Genomic DNA, 20,066 nt, shown 5'->3' with positions numbered 1-20,066 from the left:
ATTTCCTCTTTAACCAGCAGCGCCACCCCACCTCCTTTTTCTTTCTGTCTATCCTTCCTAAATGTTGAATACCCCTGGATGTTGAGTTCCCAGCCTTGGTCTGTGTCTATGTCTCCGTGATGCCAATTACATCATATCCATTAACTGCTATCTGCGCAGTTAATTCGGCCACCTTATTCCGAATATTCCTCGCATTGAGACACAGAGCCTTCAGGCTTGTCCTTTTAACACTCTTATTGTCCCTTTAGAATTTTGCTGTAATGTGGCCCTTTTTGATTTTCGCCTTGGGTTTCTCTGCCCTCCACTTTTACTATTCTCGTTTCTATCTTTTGCTTCTGGCCCCATTCTACTTCCCTCTGTCTCCCTGCATAGGTTCCCATCCCCCTGCCATATTAGTTTAACCCCTCCCCAACAGCACTAGCAAACACTCCCCCCTCCCCCCTAGGACATTGGTTCTGGTCCTGCCCAGGTGCAGACCACCCGGTTTGTACTGGTCTCACCTCCCCCAGAACCGGTTCCAATGTCCCAGGAATTTGAATCCCTCCCTTCTGCACCACTTCTCAAGCCACGTATTCATCTGAGCTATCCTGCGATACAGTGAGACCTTGGGATGGGCGGATCCAGTGACACATTCCTGTGAAACTTCAGGGTGTGGCTTGTCCCCCAAGGGGACCAATCAGAAATAAGGGGTGGAGCCTGTTGGCCATTTTTGCAATACAAATAAGCACATCCAATATTTATTGCAAATTACAACCGATGTTCCCTCTAATTTTCATTGGTTGTGCTGAGCAGGTCACGAATTCCATTGAGCGGGACCTTTTTTTTCGATGGACAAATGTTACCACAGTAACCACAGAAAAGCATATATAAAGTAATGCCATATTGCCACCCCACTACCATCTCAAACCATATTGAAGGGTGGAAGATGCCTGTGCGTGAGTTCTTTTAAAGTGGGGTGGCCGTTGCACACCGGCTACCACACGGGCTTAGCTGAGCAAGGTCTTGGTCCAGTGGCAAGGGGGTCCAAGATGACAGGAGACCAGGCACTGCTGTATGAGCCTAATTGCCTACAACGTGATGCGGGCCATAAGCTCGGCGCTAAGAAGCGCCCAAGCTCTACTCTGAACTCCTACACGGCAAGTGAGCCCCAGGTGGGCAGAGGAAACGTTTCAAGGACACCCTCAAAGCCTCCTTGATAAAATGCAACATCCCCACCATCACCTGGGAGTCCCCTGCCAAAGATCGCCCTAAGTGGAGGAAGAGCATCCGGGAGGGCGCTGAGCACCTCGAATCTAATCGTCAAGAGCATGCAGAAAGCAAGCGCATGCAGTGGAAGGAGCATGCGGCAAACCGGTCTTCTCACCCACCCTTTCCTTCCATCTATGTTAGAGACTGTAATTCCTGTATTGGACTGTTCAGTCACCTAAGAACTCACTTTTAGAGTGGAAGCAAGTCTTCCTTGATTTCGAGGGACTGCCTATAATGATTGTCTCATGGTTTGAGATCATCAGAAAATGCTGGAAATACTCAGCAGGTCACGCAGAATTTGTGAGGAGAGAAACACCATTAACGTTTCTGGTCGATGATTCCTCGTCAGAACTGGAAAAAGTTCGAGATGTAACAGATTTTAAGCAAGGGTAGGGAAAGGGTGGAGGGGAAGAACAAAAGGTCTGTGATGGGGTGGAAGGCAGAAGAGATTAAGAGACAAAAGGGATAATGGTAATGAGACAAGTTAAGAAACAAAAGATGACTCTAGATAGGGTGTGAATGGAGATGGCAGTCATCAACAGCTGCTGTGGGAAAGGAAAAAAAACAGTAAAAGAAAAGAGAAAAAAACATTAACTCTGTTCCTCTTTCCACAGATGCTGCCTGACTTGCTGGGTATTTCCAGCATTTTCTGTTTTTATTTCAGATTCCAGCATCTGCCGTATTGCTTTTGCATAAGACAATCAGACCAACTCTTAAAAATCATGATATCAGTTGCTTTTTATTTTGGTTTATAAATGTCGTTAGTGGCTTTATTTCATCATCATCATTGTAGGCATTCCCTCGGAATCGAGGAAGACTTGCTTCCACTCCTGAAGTGAGTTCTTTGGTGGCTGAACAGTCCAATGCGAGGGCCACAGACTCTGTCACAGGTGGGACATATAGTCGTTGACGGAAGGGGTGGGTGGGACTGGTTTGCCGCACGCTCATTCCGCTGCCCGCGCTTGATTTCTGCATGCTCTCGGCATTGAGACTCAAGGTGCTCAGCGCTCTCCCAGATGCACTTCCTCCACTTAGGGCGGTCTTTGGCCAGGGACTCCCAGGTGTCAGTGGGGTTGTTGCACTTTATCAGGGAGGCTTTGAGGATGTCCTTGTAATGTTTCCGCTGCCCACCTTTGGCCCGTTTGCTGTGAAGGAGCTCCGCACAGAGCACTTGCTTTGGGAGTCTCACGTCTGGCATGCGAACTGTATGGCTTGCCCAGCGGAGCTGATCGAGTGTGGTCAGTGCTTCAATGCTGGGGATGTTAGCCTGGATGAGGATGCTGATGTTGGTGCACCTTTCCTCCCAGGTGATTTGTAGGATCTTGCAGAGACATCGTTGGTGATATTTCTCCAGCGACTTGAGGTGTCTATTGTACGTGGTCCATGTCTCTGAGTCATACAGGAGAGCGGGTATTACTACAGCCCTGTAGACCATGAGCTTGGTGGCAGTTTTGAACACTCTTTTCCTCAGGCGGCCGAAGGCTGCACTGGTGCACTGGAGGCGATGTTGGATCTTGTCATCGATGCCTGCTCTTGTTGATAGGAGGCTCCCGAGATAGTTGCTTTATTTAATCTCTTAACAGATCACAGCTCTTACAAAAACTATATTACACATGTCTCGGGTTAGAATTTGCTCTGTCTGGTATCTCATCAAAGTTAATCATAACATCTTGGGGTCATTGTATGATTAGGATATGTTAATATTGGAGATTAGTTGGGACATTGGTGGAGTTGGACTAAAACAGCGGTTCCGCGGCATCCCATGTGAGGTGTTAATGACAGATTGGTCCGAACAATAGAGGCACTGAAACTAACACATTTGCAATTATTAGCAAGGTCACATTAACTATTTAAGATTGTCCAGGTCAGCTCCTGTTCCTTTGTAACAAGAAACATTAGGTTAAATTGATTAGCAGTTAAACTAAAGATAGCCATTATGTCAAGGTCTGATGGTTTCGAGAAAAGGAACTTCACTTCAATATACATTCTAGGCAAAGTCGCACACATCCCATGCTAACTCTCTCAATTTGCCTGAAAAAAAAATCCATGCATCTAAACCACAGGAGCAGATTTAATGCCCCATCCCAATAATAAATAGATGGGATATTGTTGGTGGAAGGAAAACACTTGAATCAAGAACACTTGATGAACCAAATTACTTGTTCTGTTAAGTTTTCATATTATTACACCAGACATTAACATTTGTTGGGAGGTGGTGAGAAACTAAAGCTGGATTTCACATGCACTCAGTGCAAACATAACCCCGTCCGAGGCTCATTCCTCATGCATTTACTACCTTCAGTTATCTCTTGGGTTATACGACCACTTTTTCATTGAAGTGCACCTAAAATCACTTTCCATGGGAGCAAAGGCGCTTGTAGAACTGCAGCCGAATTTAAGATTTAAAAAGTGCTTCCCTCCCCCTCCCCGCCTTGGTATTGTTCAGCTTTAATCAGACACTCATTCATATCAACATTTCCAGTTCAGGACCATCTTCTTGGGTTACATATCCACAACTCACTTTTGTCTGCATTATACCACATGAATTGAAACATTAAAAAAGTTTGCCTGAAGAGGTTCACCAAGACAATCACTGTCTAAAGATCGGGAAAATTTTTTTTTAAGTTAACCTAAAATAAATATATTCCAAATGTTAGATAATAAAAATATAACTATTCACTTTCCTGCTTGCCGCACACATTGTAGTCCTCAACTTTTTCTGATCGGCTCCCGCAGTGTGTTCCAAAGTGTGGCCGGAGACTGACTGCCTGTCTGCGCGGCTCATGCGCCGTGCGGCTTCAGGACACAGCAGGGGTGAATGCAGCACAGGCATCAGCAACACCGAGTGCGTGTCTCAGGCCCTGAATCAGAGTTACCGGGCCTGCCAGTATTAAATCGCTGTTCCAGCACCTCGCCCATCCTTCCCGCTGCTTCTTGGTTTCTTCCACCGAGTCCAACTCTTTCAAGACTGCACCGTGGCCCTTTGGAGCATGTGCACTCTAATCTGAGAAATCAGCGCGATGGATAGAGTGGTTGTAGGGCGTAGAGAATTGTGGGTCCTGCTGCCGCCATTGTTCAACAGCTGTCTGAGACAATGCCCGCCGGGTTCCAGGGTGTTTGCCAAACACCATTCCAATTCAGATCAGCTCTGTGAGGCTCCCGGGCCATTCTCTCAGCACTATGACTTTTTCCTGCTCGTTGAGCATTGGGCTGCGCGGCCTGTAAATTTAGTTGCCCAGGGGTTTACAGATCAGTATGTAGCCAAGCACCTTAGAGGAAACATAGGTTATAACTGTAATATAAGTGGCTGCAAATGTAGCACAAGGTGGGTAGACAAGTGTGTCCTTCTGATCCTGAATCACTGAAGCTAGTAATTTACATTATGTAGCAGTCCAAGGTATCCATTTCCAATATCTGGACAGTTCTTTGCACAGATATTTTAAAAATAACTCTTCTGATTCGCTTTATGATGTTTCTATTTCTTAAATGCACTTGGTTTTCTTTGCATGTGATCAGGGATAGTGGTGAATTTTCTAAACTATTTGTGCACACTACTAAATTACATTTTTTTTTAGCAGTTTTGAATCACCTAAATATTTGAACAATTATGTGATCTTCAGAGCTGATTGGTGAAGCACATATGCCAAATTTTAAAGCAGTCATTCAGTCTATCGCGGTGTAGATCATATTTAAAAGATATAAGTGCCAGTTATGGGTTAAGCATAGAGCTAAGTTCGAAGGTGCCGCAAGCTAAGGAAGGTGAGGCTGGGTGGATTTTGATTTGTGAGAAATTGCAATTAGCTAACAATTTAAAGAATTTCTTTAGATGAATTTTAGTTTGTGAAATACATGTTTTATGAACAGCATATTTTGCAGGTACGTACTTGTACAAACAAACTGATTGCATTGATTATGTCAAAACATAGACCATCTGTTTGACATGCTTGAAAAACAACTTGCTGCTTTAACCTTTTTACCTATTCATTGAGCTTATGTAGAAACTCCTGCATCTGCACTGCATGCTGTTGGGGCTGTAAATTACTTTAATATGCCAATAGAATCACATTGCTTTCACAGGGACTCTAGCCACATTATAGCAAACAGATGAGAAATGTTCTTAATAGTATAAAAATAGATAATCAAAATATTTTTGTGGTGTAAGTAATTTATGCACAAACACATGAGACATTCACCCATCACAGATAATAATGGTTGGCTAGATAAATTTATAAATTTTAGGCATTTCATGTATTGTGTAGGAGATGGACCATTTCTAAATGGTGCAATTTTGTATTGCTAACATATTTTGTTTACTGTAGAAAGATGATGCTACAAATCAATGATGTACAAGAGGCTCTTACCATAATGAAGCTTTATAGGTTCTGAAAGCAGTTGATTCCCATTTAAATTAGGATTTTATACAAATACATTTTAATGCTTTTTGGGTGGATCTTTAATTTATTCTTGTACTGCAGTTTGTGAGGAATATTTCCTGGAAATTATTTTCTATACCTTGGCTTTAGTGCATTTTACAGTCAAGTAAACACATATGCTCTCAAGTTACTCTTGTTTTGTGCACATCTAAAACTTTTGTATCAGCAAATTTTGGGGCAAATGGTCCAGGAACAGCAGTAAGAGCATTATTTGGTTATTTTCCTGGTCTTCACCTATATTGCCTAACTCTGCAAAGTTTGCATTTCAGCCATCATTTATATTGGCTGTAGTTCTGAATTTTGATTTTTGTATTTTAAATTGTTGCAATCCTCGATACATACACATTGTTTTTTAGATACAAAGTGGGTAAAGTGTTTTTTGCGACAGATTTCTCAAGGATGATTTCAATAATGCTTTGTTTTCTCCAAGCTGCAGAGGTTTGTACTATGGACCACATTTGAAGTTTAAATTAAATTTTCCATTCATTGTATGTATCTCAAGTTGCTGATACTATCAGATCTTGAAGTTCTGATTTAAGATTTAACCACCAATGAGACAACAGTGCAAAATACACCGCTTCCCATGCCTCATGGCCCTCATAATTCAGAGGACAAACTAACAACTAATAGAAGAAAATGTAGGACTGTGTTATCTGAGCTTTGGTGGCTGGATTGCCAGGGCTTGGGGACCAGACATAGCTCTAGGGGCTGCAGATTGGGCAACCTTGCTGTTTGTATGCCTAAAATTAAATTGCATATAAATCTTAGCCAGCCAGCCTTATTATCTTGCTTTAGTTATTAAATTAGACAATGATTTCAAAGTGGCTCTGAAGAGAGAAGCAACAATAGTATCCTTTAACATAGCCCACAGACAGAAGCTTGGACACCCCTGGTGTGAAACCATTTTCTTCTGATTAAAATAGATAACCTGTTACATTTTAATCGGAAGGTATGTGTTATGTCTTGGATAAGGAGTCAGACTAGACACTGCAAGCTCAAAGTAAGTGTGACCCTAGTCCTTTATTACAAATCTCAGAGTGCCTCTCCAGTCTGTGAGACCTCCTTATATATAGGTGCTCCCAAGGGATTGTGGGATCCCTTGGGACTCCAGGGAATAAGCCCTCTGGTGGTTAGACATGGTAATTACAGGTTTACATACATAAAGTATGCGTGTTGGAGAAGCAGAAGGAAGGTGAACAACTAAGTGCAGAATGAGTGGTGAGCAGATTGCTTCAGTGTATGTCAGGGTGTTGTGAACTACAGAGAAAGACTCCCTGTAACTTGTAGGTTGTACTGCAAAAATGTGGTCATTTAATCTCTGCTGTTCAGCTGATCTAATAGTGTGATGGGTCTCAGAGGATGTTTGAGGTTGGAAGGAGACCAATAGTGCTGGTATTAAATATTGCCAATTTGCTGATAGTCCTGTGTATCCTGCATGGGAAGTTTAAATTGAAATTTTTTTTCTGCACACGTTTTTGGCTGCTGATTCTTAGCTGAGTCAAAACTACACTGACAGATGAGTGAAAAACAGCTCTTTGTTACAAGATGATGACCATCTGGAATTCATCCATGGCATGAATCACAGGATTATTGAGCAATGATTCCATTCCCTATGGTGACTTATTGGCCGCTATTGATTAGTTTTTTAAAACTTGCTTACACTTATCGCCAGCAAAATAGTCTAATGCTGAATATTTCGTAAAATAAGATGTGAGCATATTAGCAAATGGAACATTTTTACATCAAGGATGCTTTCGAATTGGTGCAGAAATGTTTTTCTTGCTGTTATTAAGTAGAAGAATACTTCACTGGTTGAAAATAGCAACAGTACAATAGGTTATGTCAAATTGTATATATGTGCTAATGTAATGACTTTATACATAAAATATTGATCAGAATCCACTCTAAGCTGTGTTTGGTCATTGCCTATCATTGTCAAAATGCTTCTAAGACTATGAAAAAGCTGGGCATGTGTTAGCTGAAATCCCATTTCATGTCAGAGGCAATTACATGGGCAGTAAATAATACATTAGCAATGATCGCCAATGGAAGTTGAGTGGATGCAGTCTACAGTCAAAACTACAGTCTGTATCCATCAACATCACCAGGACTGTTTTGACAGAAATAATGCAGAGATTCACACTCTTGATGAGAAATATGCTACCTAACATAGCTATATTAACGACGAGAATTCTATTGTAAAGAAAGGCTACACAAACATTACATAAAAATGCAGGTTAAACTGAAAGAAATTGAACTTGTGGAGAAAAAAGAAAACAAAAAAAAAGATGTCTGGTTATATGCAGAGCAGCATGTCTCCAAAGAAAACCTTCTCCGATGCACTGAAGTTTGTATGGAACAATCTATTATTGTGCTGCTTGCCCCAGTAATACAGTTGGTGATGCTCTGAACACTGTGCACTACTGGAACATTAGGTTGAACATTTCAATTAACTCCTCAATAGGCATTCAATAATAAATGCTTTTGTCGCCAGAATTTCACAGAAACCAATTCAAAAATTCTCTGAAAGTACCCATCACTCTAAATAAAATACAAAAGCCCATCCTCAAGTTAAAAATGGCATTGCAGTAGGCATTGCATCAGAGTTACTCAGTTGCAAACCACCTCTTCATAATTTTTTAATTAATCAGGGATGAAGAAATTGTTCTAGGAATATAGTAACTGGAGTAGGCCATTCAGCCTCTCAAGCCTGTTTATGGCATTTAATCAGATCATGACTAATCTCTCTCTCAGCTCCATTTTATCCACCTAGACTCCATATCCCTTAGTACTCTTGCCTAACAAAAATCTATTAATCTCTGTTTTGAAATTGTCAATTGACCTAATCTCTTTTTGGGGGAGAGTGTTCCGGTCATCATCTACCCTTTGTGTGAAGAAGTGCTTCCTGACTTCATGTCTGAACATCTGAGCTCTACTTTTAAGGTTATGCCTCCTTGCTGTGGATTCCCCCACCAGAGGACACTGTTTCTCTCTCTATCCACCCTGTCAAATACTTTAATCATCTCAATGGGATCACCACTTAATTTTCTATACTCTAGGAAATACAAGCCTAGTCTATGCAACCAATCTTCATAATTTAATGCTTTCTTGTGCCCGGTATAATTCTGGTGAATGTCCACTGCACTCACTCCAAGGACCCCTTTTTGATTATTTTTTGTACCTGTCCACTAGTGATTTCTGTACATGGACCCCAAAATCCATCTTTTCCTCCACAGTTTCTAATTTCTCACCATTTAGAAAATACTCAAATCTAACTTTCTTGGGTCCAAAGTGCATGACCTCTCAGTTTTGCCCTCTCACTTAATCTATCGATGTCCATTTGCAACATTTCTGTTGCTTCATCTAAGTTATTGATAAATATATGGAAAATTAGAGGCCCCACTAATGGACACCACTAGTCACATTCCATCAATTGGAGTACATACCCATTATCGCTATCCTCTATCTCCTACCCCCTAACCAAGTCCCTACTAATTTCCTAGGTTTCCCCAAAACCATGAAGTTTCATTTTTGGTAACCGCCTCTTGTGTGTAACCTTAACAAATGTCTTCTGGAACTGAAGGATGTGTTCATTGTTAAATTGTACAAATATAAGGGTGACCAATTCTGATTGTGGAAACTACTTTGGCATTTCACTTCTGTCTGTTGCTGGGAACATCCTTGGGATCCTCCTGAATCATCTGAACAAGATCACCAGTGTTCCTGAAGTAAAATGTGAATTTTGATCCAAGTAAAGCACTGTGGACATAATTTGCGTTGGAGCGCAAACTTAGAAGTGTTCAATGATGTGACCAATCTTTGACTGTTAGTAAAGAGCACTGTGGAAACTGCAGTGTTTAGTTATCTAATAGAATATGACAAATGGAATGGAGTTTGATGCTTTCTCCAATTTAGTAACATTAAATAAAGACTATTTGGCTTCTTCACTGGCATGCTGAAAATTGCAATTTGAGACTTCCAGGAATCCAGACCAAAAATAAAGAAACCATTGTTTGTGAGATCCTGATTGTTGATCACAAACTGATCTCTTGGCACACACTTTAGAAGATCTCCAGACCACCAGGTATTTGAAACCAAGAACTTGACTCCGTGGTAGCACTCTTGTGTCTGAGTCAGAAGAATGTGGATTAATGCCCTACTCCTGAGACTTGAGCACATACTTCAAGCTGACATTTCAGTGTAGTACTAAGGGCATACTGCACTGTCTGAGGTGCCAGCTTTCTTTTTAAACCAAGGCCCTGTCTACCAGCTTTATTTTAAACCGATGCCCATCTGCCCTCTAAGGTGGACGTAAATGATTCCATGAAACTATTCAAAGAAGTGCAGGAGAGTTATCCTCTGTGCCCTGGCCAATATTTATCCATCAATGAACATCACTAAAACTGATTATCTGGTCATTATCTCATTGCTGTTTGAGAGATCTTGCTGTGCATAAATTGGCTGCTTCATCTCCCTACATTATGACAGTAACTGCATTTCAGTAGTACTTCATTGCTGCAAAGTGCTTTAGGACTTCCTGAGGTTGTGAAAGGCATTATATAAATGCAAGATACTTTTCTTTCTTTGACATGTTTAGTATGAAAATTGATGTTATGTTTTAGACAGCATCTATTTATTTTACAGACCACCATCGCTGTTTGTTAAGGGGATATTACTGAGATTAGTCTCACAATTTACCTACCCTTTCATTGTGTCATCGATTGAGGAATGTCTGTTCTGTTTTTGGCTGTCTGAGAAAATGATTAAGGGATGAATGTGAGCTGAAACTTAAGACCAGGGTTGAAGTTTTCAGTAATAAGTGAGTTATATCAGAGGGCACGGGAGTAGAGACACCACTCTTGAGTCCCCAAGCTTACGGCATGATCAAGATATCATTATTATTTCACTGGACAGCTAGCCAATATGTGAAAGATCTATGGCTCTGCAGAGTGTCAGAGCAGTAACTAGGGATCCCAGTCAGTTTAATACAAGTTGTCCTACATTTGCTGTAAAAAATAGAATAGATTCAGACAGAAGAACTATTATGTAAAATCACCCAGTTTTTGAGCCCAAGCAGGGGCTAAATTTGGAGACTCCATTAAATTATTGTTCATAGTACCTTTATTTTTGCCTTCTGAGAGTAAGGACTTGTGGTAATTTATGATGCTTTCACCCTGATATGGTTTCAAAGAGTGAAAGGGGAGGATGGGTGAAGGTTGTGTATAATGCATCATACTGTGACATTCAGTTTTGAGCACGTGGCACTACTTTACTGATGTGAAATTTATGACCTCATGAAAATAGTCTTGCCAGTTATTTAAACAAATATGTATTTTTGTATTCATCACAGGATGTGGACATTTCTGGCAAGGCCAGCATTTATTCCCTGTATCTAATTGCCCTGAAAACCAGTCGCTGCCTTGAATTGTTGTAGTAGTGATTTAATATAACAGCCACAGACTCGATGGACCAACTGGCCTCCTTCTATGCTGTATCATTTTATGATTCCATGAACTGAACAGCTTGCTAGGTCACTTCAGAGTCATCCACGTTGGTCTGCAGTCACATATAGGCCAGATTGGGTAATGGCAGCAGATTTCCATCCCTAAAGGATATTAATGACCCAGTTGGATTTTTACTTTTACTGATGCAAGCTATTTTCTTTTCTTTAAAACAGAGTTCAAATTCTCAACTGCCATGGTGGGATTTGAACTCGTTCGCTGGATTATTCGTCCAGGCCTTTGGATTACCAATTTTATAACATAACCACTACGCTACCGTACCTGTCGTATATGAATCGACTTTAAAATCAAAATCTTTTTGTTCATTATTAGTACTATGACATTTCAATTTTCTTTCAGAGTGCTTCCAGCTCCACTGATGACATTCCAATTGCAGCACAGTTTTATCAAAGCAGCCAGTAAGTGCAGAACCTTTACTCTACTAGATTAATGGAACTGACATGGTTAGTACAGCAATAGTGTCACTAGCATTTTAACCTATACCCTGCTAGATAAATAGGAACTGTATGTATTTAGCACAAAAATAATGTGTCGAATGTAAAATCCTGTTGGATCATTAAACCTGCTTCTTCCAACAGACCATCTAATATTTGCACAGTCATAGACTTTGCTTTGGTTATTCACACATCACTCAGGAGATTAAACAACTCCTCACCCAATACTCACACACTGACATGTCCAGCAGGAGGTGCTGGCACGTGATCAGGAGTAGTAGCCCTGGCCAGATTCCCTTTTGTAATCCAGAAGCAGTCTGGGCAAATGTAATTCATCCATCTTGCCTGGCTGAGATCAGGTAACATGACACAGATTGGAGAGTGAACCTGGAACTTTCCCGATCTATATAATGTGACTGCTGACTGGATAAAGTTAGTGAATTATTAGGAGAGCAAATTGCAAAGTTTTGGGTTTTCTTGAAAACTTTTTAACAGCTTCATTATCAGGTAAAATCTGCTTTAATGTAGAATATCCTGAGAAAATTCTGCATGTATACAGGTGCAGCATCGAAAATTCGGACTCCGGGCCGATTGGTGGCAGGGTCGTCCAGAATCCATAAAATGTTCCGGAATCTGGACCCACCAACCCTGCCGACCTCTGGGTCCTGCCGCTACCTGACCTCGGGCCTTGCCTCATCGCAGCTGCCCTCACCTCGCTGCCGCTGCCCTTGCCTCGGGGCTTCCTCACAGGCCTGCCCGACCACCTCCACCCCGGTGGAGCCCCACCGCCCGACCACCTCCACCCCGGCGGGGCCCGCCGCCTGGCCACCTCCACCCCGGCGGGGCCCGCCGCCTGGCCACCTCCACCCCGGCGGAGCCCGGCCACCTCCACCCCGGCGGAGCCCCGCCGCCCGGCCACCTCCACCCCGGCGGAGCCCGGCCACCTCCACCCCGGCGGAGCCCGGCCACCTCCACCCCGGCGGAGCCCGGCCACCTCCACCCCGGCGGGGCCCGCCGCCTGGCCACCTACACCCCGGCGGAGCCCGGCCACGTCCACCCCGGCGGAGCCCGGCCACCTCCACCCCGGCGGAGCCCCGCCGCCCGGCCACCTCCACCCCGGCGGGGCCCGCCGCCCGGCCACCTCCACCCCGGCGGAGCCCGGCCACCTCCACCCCGGCGGGGCCCGCCGCCTGGCCACCTACACCCCGGCGGAGCCCGGCCACCTCCACCCCGGCGGGGCCCGCCGCCTGGCCACCTACACCCCGGCGGAGCCCGGCCACCTCCACCCCGGCGGAGCCCCGCCGCCCGGCCACCTCCACCCCGGCGGAGCCCGGCCACCTCCACCCCGGCGGAGCCCCGCCGCCCGACCACCTCCAACCCGGCGGAGCCCGGCCACCTCCACCCCGGCGGAGCCCCGCCGCCCGACCACCTCCACCCTGGGGGGGCCCGCCGCCCGACCACCTCCACCCCGGGGGGGCCCTCCGCCGCCCGACCACCTCCACCCCGGCGGAGCCTCGCCGCCTGGCCACCTCCACCCCGGCGGAACCCCGCCGCCCGGACACCTCATCGACGGGGACCCCCCTCCTCTCCCTTTCTGACATTCCGAAATCCGGAAATACCTGAACCTGGGGCAGAAAGACGATCGAAAGTCCAGAAAAGCCTGGAATCTGGGACGGCCTCGGTCCCGAGGGTTCCGGAATCTCGACGCTGCACCTGTACTCCCCTAAAGATAATTAAGCAAAGCTCCAGAATATTTACTCAGACTACATATCCAGTACTGCTGCCCATAACTGGCAAACTCCCTGCTCCCCATCCTCCAGTGGAAAACAAATCCGTGCAGCACGTAGAATACTTGATCAACACAATCTGATCCCTATAACACTCAATACTGTTCGCAGAAGGTATTTCTGGATAGAGAACTGCTCTGTTCTATAGAGCTTTTGATCTCCTATCATAGTACTTAAAGTATTTCTAAACGCATCTAAACGTTTGAAATGTTTTAAGTGGGAATGAACTGAATTCAGAAACTCAGAGGCATACCACAAATTGACAATCTTAATATTCTTTATATTTTCTACCTGTTATATCATAGCATTAGGCCAACTGGTTGGTTGAAAGGAACCTTCCCTTATTAGGCCTCTCCATTAGCTGCAATTAGACTAACTTATGAACTATTAATAAATGGTACCAGGGCATTTTTAATTGGGAACACCAGACTTGCTGGAGGTACAGTACTGTAATTCTGTTTTTGGTTCCTACTAGAGTTGGATAATCCAGAATCGAGGCTGTCTGAGATACACAAATATGTGCATCGGCTACCAGAAAAGAACCGGGCAATGTTGGAAATAACGATAAAACATTTGGCAAAGTAAGACAGATCTCCTTGCTTTAGTTGGTTTGAAAGGGTTCTGTCTCTTTGAAGCTTTCATTCATATTTTCTTTATAAAATACATAGATTAACTCGTCTTCTATATCATAAATAGTGAAGTTGATAAAATGACCATAGTGAGATTAACATGTTTGTGCACAGTTATGGTGTAATCTTAGGTAGCAGGCCAAGGCTTTATGCCTTCTGTTTGTGACACTTGGACTGTGTAATTTTGGTAGGCTGGTTGAGGGAAGCAATGATAAAAGGAGAAATCGGTCTCAAACAAATACAAAAACAAAATACTGCGGATGCTGAAACCTGAAATAAAAACAAAAAATGCTGGAAATCTCGGCGGGTCAGGCAGCATCCGTGGAGAGAAAAAAACAGAGTTAATGTTTCAGGTCGATGACCCTTCATCAGAACACAGTCTCAAACAGTTTTATTTTGTAGCTGGTTATGAGCTGGCATATTACAAGCAGCTACAATGTACTAGGTTGTTTTCTTGCTTGACGAATCACCAAGTTCTCTCTCTATTTCACTCAGCCAGGTTGAAGGTAGAGAAAAGCGTTCCCTTGTGTTCATATTTTTGTAGCAGTTTTGTTAAAATATCTACAAAAGTTCCTTTTTTAAAAGATATATGTCTTACAAAATTGTTGGAATTAAGTACAACAATTAATACACTGTAACAAGTATATCCTTACTTTGTGAAAGCATGGCATCAGGACAAATGGTCAGAAACAAAAATCTAATTGAAGCTTTTGATTCTGAATGCATGTTTCTCTGTTGTCAAATGAGTCAGCCATGGGGTATATTGCATTAGTAACATTAGCTTTCTGAGATTCAACCTTCAACGTACTGAATCAGACTTATTTTCACCTCTCAATTAGCTAAACTCCTGATGTGATTTGGACATGTATTTTACAAAACATACATCTATTGTAAATGATTATTCTATCACAATTTAAAAATTTTAATTGTATTTTATTGTGATATCCTTTGTAATTCATTTTGAGATTTTTCCTAATATTCTTTCATGGATCATGGCTATGCTATAATTATGTCACAAACACCTTACTTAACCTTTTGACATTCATTTTAATTTATTTATACCAGAATCAAGTTACTAGTAACTTTTATTCTAATTACTCCACTCAGCTGAGTCATATTGAGTGACTCAGTGAATAACTGTGATTACTGAGTTTTGTGACATCCTGTGAGGCCGTGAGGAAGGAATGAGGACAGTAGGAGTATGTTTGAGTTTGTGTGTATATATTGGCACATGTGGCGGAGCCTGGTCTCCAGTCGTCTTGGATCCCCTTGCCACTGGACCAAGACCTTGCCCGTCAAACCCACGTGGTGGCTGGTGTGCAACACCTACCCCACATTAACAGAATTCATGCACAGGCATCTTCCACCATTTAAAATGAGTTCATCAGTCACCTGAGTGCTCATTTTTAGTGTGGAAGCGAGTCATGCTCGACTCCGAGGGACTGCCTATGATGATGATGATGATATCCTTTATGCAGCCTAGCTTTGTTTTAAGGTGTCTGTTATTGTTGTGTACTGGTCACCTGTTTGGTGTAAAGCAGTCTGTATCAGTCACCTATTCAGTGTATAAATGATTTGGCCATTTGCCTAGAATTTGTTTATCAGCTCTCTGATTTTGACAGATTAGCTGGTAGTTCTGTTTTGTTTTGAGTAATTTCAATGTTTTAGAATAATTTTGCTGCTCAGTCTTCAATTGGTCAGTTCATTCTCTTTTATTGTCTAGTGTGTCCAGTAACCACAAACAGAATCTGATGACTGTGGCAAACCTGGGTGTAGTGTTTGGACCAACTCTGCTCAGACCACAGGAGGAGACTGTAGCAGCAATCATGGATATCAAGTTCCAGAATATAATTGTTGAGATTTTAATAGAAAACCATGAAAAGGTAAGCATTTCAGAAAACATGCTCCGATTCAGTGGTGTACAGGCATCCATAGCCCTTTGCCATAGAATCATAGAATAGCGCAGCACAGAAGGAAGCCATTTAGATCATTGAGTCTACACCAACTCTTTCAAAGAGCAATCCAGTTAGTCCCACTCCTCAGATCTTCCCCCTATTAGATCTTTCCCCTATCTCTGCAATTTTTTTCTCCTTCAAGTATTTATACAATTCCCTTTTTGAAAGCTACTATTGAATTTGTTTCTACCACCCTATCAGGCAGTGCATTCCAAATCCTAACCACTCGTTGTGTAAAGAGAGTTTTTCCTTATGTTGCTTCTGGTTCTTTTGTCAATCAACTTAAGTTTGTGCACTCTGGTTATTGGAAACAGTTTATCTTTATTTACTCTAACAAAACCCTTCATAATTTTAAACACAACAATCAAATCTCCTCTTGGCCTTCTCTGCTCTACAGAGAACAACCCCAGCTGCTCCAGTCTATTCAAGTAACTGTAATTCCTCATTCCTGGAACCATTCTAGTAAATCTCTTCTGTATCCTTGACACAGCCTTCAGGTCCTTCCTAAAAGTGCAGTGCCCAGAATTGGACACAATACTGCAGCTGGGCCAAACTAAGTGTCTTTATGTTGGTTTAGTATAACCTCCTGACTTTTATACTCTCTTCCTCTTCTAATAAAGCTCAGGATCCGATATGCTTTATTAACTGCTGTGTTAACCTGTCCTGCCACCTTCAAAGATTTGTGCACAAACACCCCCAAGTGTCTGTGTTCTTGCACTCCCTTTAAAATTGTACCGTTTAGTTTGTGTTGCCTCTCCTCATTCTTCCTACCAAAATGTGCTACCTCACACTTTTCTGCATTGAATTTCATCTGTCATGTATCCCTGTAATTTTTTGGGGGGGCCGCACAGCTCCTTTAATGGCTGCGCAGCCCATTCAAAAATCTGCACATGCGCAGTTTTTGCATTTAAATATCAGTGAGACAGCTGTGTGGGTCTTCCGCGCACACCTTAAAAGGAACATTGGTGTCTACCCATTCCACCAGCCTATCAATGTCCTCTTGAAGTCTGTTACTATCCTCCTCATTGTTTACTACATTTTGAGAGTTTTGTATCATCTGCAAACTTTAAAATTCTGCCCTGTATACCCAAATCCAGGTCATTAATATATATATCACAAGAAACAGTGGTCTGAACACTGTATACTTTCCTCCAATCTGAAATATAACCGTTCGCAACTACTCTCTGCTTTCTGTCCCCTATCCATGCTGCCGCTGTTCCTTTCATCCCATGGGCTTTAATTTTGCTAACAAGTCTATTATGTGGTACTTTGCCAAACGCTGTCTGAAAGTTCATATAAACAAAATTAAATGCACTACCCTCATCAATTCTCTGTTACTTCATTGAAGAACTCGATCAAATTAGTCAAATAAGATTTGCCTTTAACAAACTTGTGCTGAATTTCATTCATTAACTTATACCTTTCTAAATGTCATTTAATTTTGTTCCGGATTATTGTTTCTAAAAGTCTCCCCACTACCGACATTTGACTGACTGGTCTGTAGTTACTGGGTTTATCACTCTCCTTTTTTAAACAGGGGTGTAACATTTGTAGTCTTTCAGTACCACCCCTATATCCAATAAGGATTAGAAAATTGTGGCCAGAGCCTCTGCAATTTCCACTCTTACTTCCCTCAGTAACCTGGACTGGGTGACTTTTCCACTTTGAGGACTGCCAACTTTTTTTTTTAAGTACCTCCCCTTTGTCTATTTTTATCCTATCCAATATTGCTACTGCCTCCTCCTTTACTGCTACGTTGGCAGCATTCTCTTCTATAGTGAAGATAGATGCAAAGTACTCATTTAGTACCTTAGCCATGCCCTTTGCCTCCACAGGAAGATCTCCTTTTTGTCCATAATCAGTCCAACCCTTCCTTTGACTACCTTTCTACTATTTATGATCTCTGAATTTTCTTGATCACTTTTGCCACAGAGATACTGTTAATACTAATAAAGGAACTCTGTGACACTGGGCAGTTCAAAGAGGGTAAAGGATTGAATTGGACAAGAAATAAAACAATGGTGTGATGATATGCTTTGTAGCCAACTTTAAGTAACATTATATAATGTACCTCTATTCGTATGTGTGGATCACCTAGAACTAGAACATAATTTTTTTTTTAAATTTTACATGGAGGAGGCAGTAGCGATATTGGATAGGATAAAAATAGACAAAGAGGAGATACTTTAAAAAAAAAAAAGTTGGCAGTCCTCAAAGTGGAAAAGTTACCCAGTCTGGATAGCTTACTGAGGGAAGTAAGGGTGGAAATTGCAAATTGCATTAGTGACAATGTAGAAAATCATGTTTTCATCTCCTGTTGATGCTGGAAATGGCATAACATTTTTTTCAGGGCATGCCCACAGATCTCCCCTACAAGGTTAATTTAGCACTTGAACTACCAACTCTCATCAGAAATTTCCAAATCTGCTACTACTGCAGTCCATGCTATTGTGAATTTGATTTTGATTTCCTTCATAGTGGAACGTTGGGTCCACTCAGTTTAAGTTATGATATGCCCATTCCCCACGGCACATTTAGTGTACCTGTTTTCACATGTCATGGCCCTGTATTGGTGCCATTTTTTTCGGCTCTCGGCTCTTTGAAGCTATAGTCAGCTTTTGCTACTTTTTCAGTATCTTAAGAAAAATAGTTGTCTGTGATCAAGTGAAACAATGTGCTTAATTTTTTGAGCAATTTAAAAGTTAATTCACCACACTATTTTAATAAAAATATATGCTGTATTCATAACTGCAATTTGGAGAAATACCAACTGTCTGATTTAAAAATTATTTACTTTGTTACTCCATTGTACTCCCTGGACACTGAGACAGTTAAGGAAGTCCTCTCATACCAGTTTGAGTTGAAAAGGGTGCAGCATAGTTACAATCTAGTGCAACGTTGCATTTAAAAAAAAATGTCTATACAGTATAATGGACTTTTAAAAGGGGAGCAGAGTTCTTTCCACAATCAGCAGTATAACTCCAGTCTGGCTGAGCCATTGCACTTGGGAGATGGCAATCTGAGACCTACTAGTGAGATTTCCTTAGAAACCTACTTGTGAGGGTATGGGGCAAGAATTTCAAATGGTCCCCAGACGGTCCACAGGAAGATGACGGAAGGTCTCTGAGGTCACTCAGATTATGATTTTTTTTTTCTTTATTTTTGACTTACTAGCATATTATTTCTGTTACTGTAAAACCAATACAACATATGCAATGATTGCTCTGTTTACCTTTGACATTATTCCGGACATTAAAAAAAAGGCAGACAAAAAATACCGGCAGGTCTATCTAGTCTGTCCCATACAGTTGTTATGCCTTGTGCATGTCACATAGCCCCCTGGGAAAGGTGAAAAACTAGATCAAAAAATCCACGGCCAATTATGGAAAATAAAAATTACCAAAAAATTAACAATTTAGTCTGTGATTGAATAAGGTATATACTATCATTATCTAACTTGTCCAGATATAGGGCTCATATTTGCTCAGGAGTTGCTCCGTTTTTTTTTGGAACAACCTGATTTTTTTTGGAGTATCTTAAATTGCAATTCTGCCGATTTAATTTGCACCAGTGTAAGTGAGTTAGTTAGGATTTATTTTAGTTTTTTTTTCAAAAGGGGGCATTACCAGCCACCTACACCTGTTTTGGCCATTTAAGCAAGTTTGGATAGCTAATAGTTGCTCCAAACTAACTTAAGCCACTTGTGGCCCGCACAGAAAACCCTTGCGGAGAGTTAAGAAATCAGCATAGGTAGCCAGAGATGTGGGGGGGGGGGAAAGAGAGTGAGAGGACCTTGCAAAGCACTTAAACACTTTCCCAACAACATTAAAGAAGCATAAAAACCATAAATGAAAAATAAATAAAAAATAAAAGTCCTACCTCTGCCCCGGGAAGTCAGTGGGAGAACGCACCGTCTGCAGCACGCACCGGCAAGCCCTTCTGCAAGGGGCGGGAGGCACGACTCGCACCTGCAAGCCGTTCGGCCAGGGCTAGGGGTGGGAGGCATGACTTGCACTGGCAAGCCCTTCGGCTAGGGCTAGGGGCGGGAGGCACGACTC

The 20,066-nt window shown here is 42.3% G+C and overlaps 1 protein-coding gene across 2 annotated transcripts in view; it reads left to right on the top strand.

The window, feature by feature from the left end:
* LOC139262928 (rho GTPase-activating protein 26-like) overlaps positions 1-20,066 on the top strand; it is a 257,392-nt gene that overhangs the window by 189,321 nt on the left and 48,005 nt on the right. For both annotated transcript variants that reach the window (XM_070878245.1, XM_070878243.1), the window contains exons 16-18: positions 11,543-11,601; positions 13,900-14,005; positions 15,777-15,936. In XM_070878245.1, the coding sequence (XP_070734346.1) occupies positions 11,543-11,601; positions 13,900-14,005; positions 15,777-15,936 (325 nt within the window). The remainder of the gene's footprint in view (positions 1-11,542; positions 11,602-13,899; positions 14,006-15,776; positions 15,937-20,066) is intronic.

This window comes from Pristiophorus japonicus, chromosome 4 (assembly GCF_044704955.1).
Source record: "Pristiophorus japonicus isolate sPriJap1 chromosome 4, sPriJap1.hap1, whole genome shotgun sequence".
Classification (NCBI taxonomy): Eukaryota; Metazoa; Chordata; class Chondrichthyes; family Pristiophoridae; genus Pristiophorus; species Pristiophorus japonicus.
This window is presented reverse-complemented; position numbering and strand designations above follow the sequence as displayed.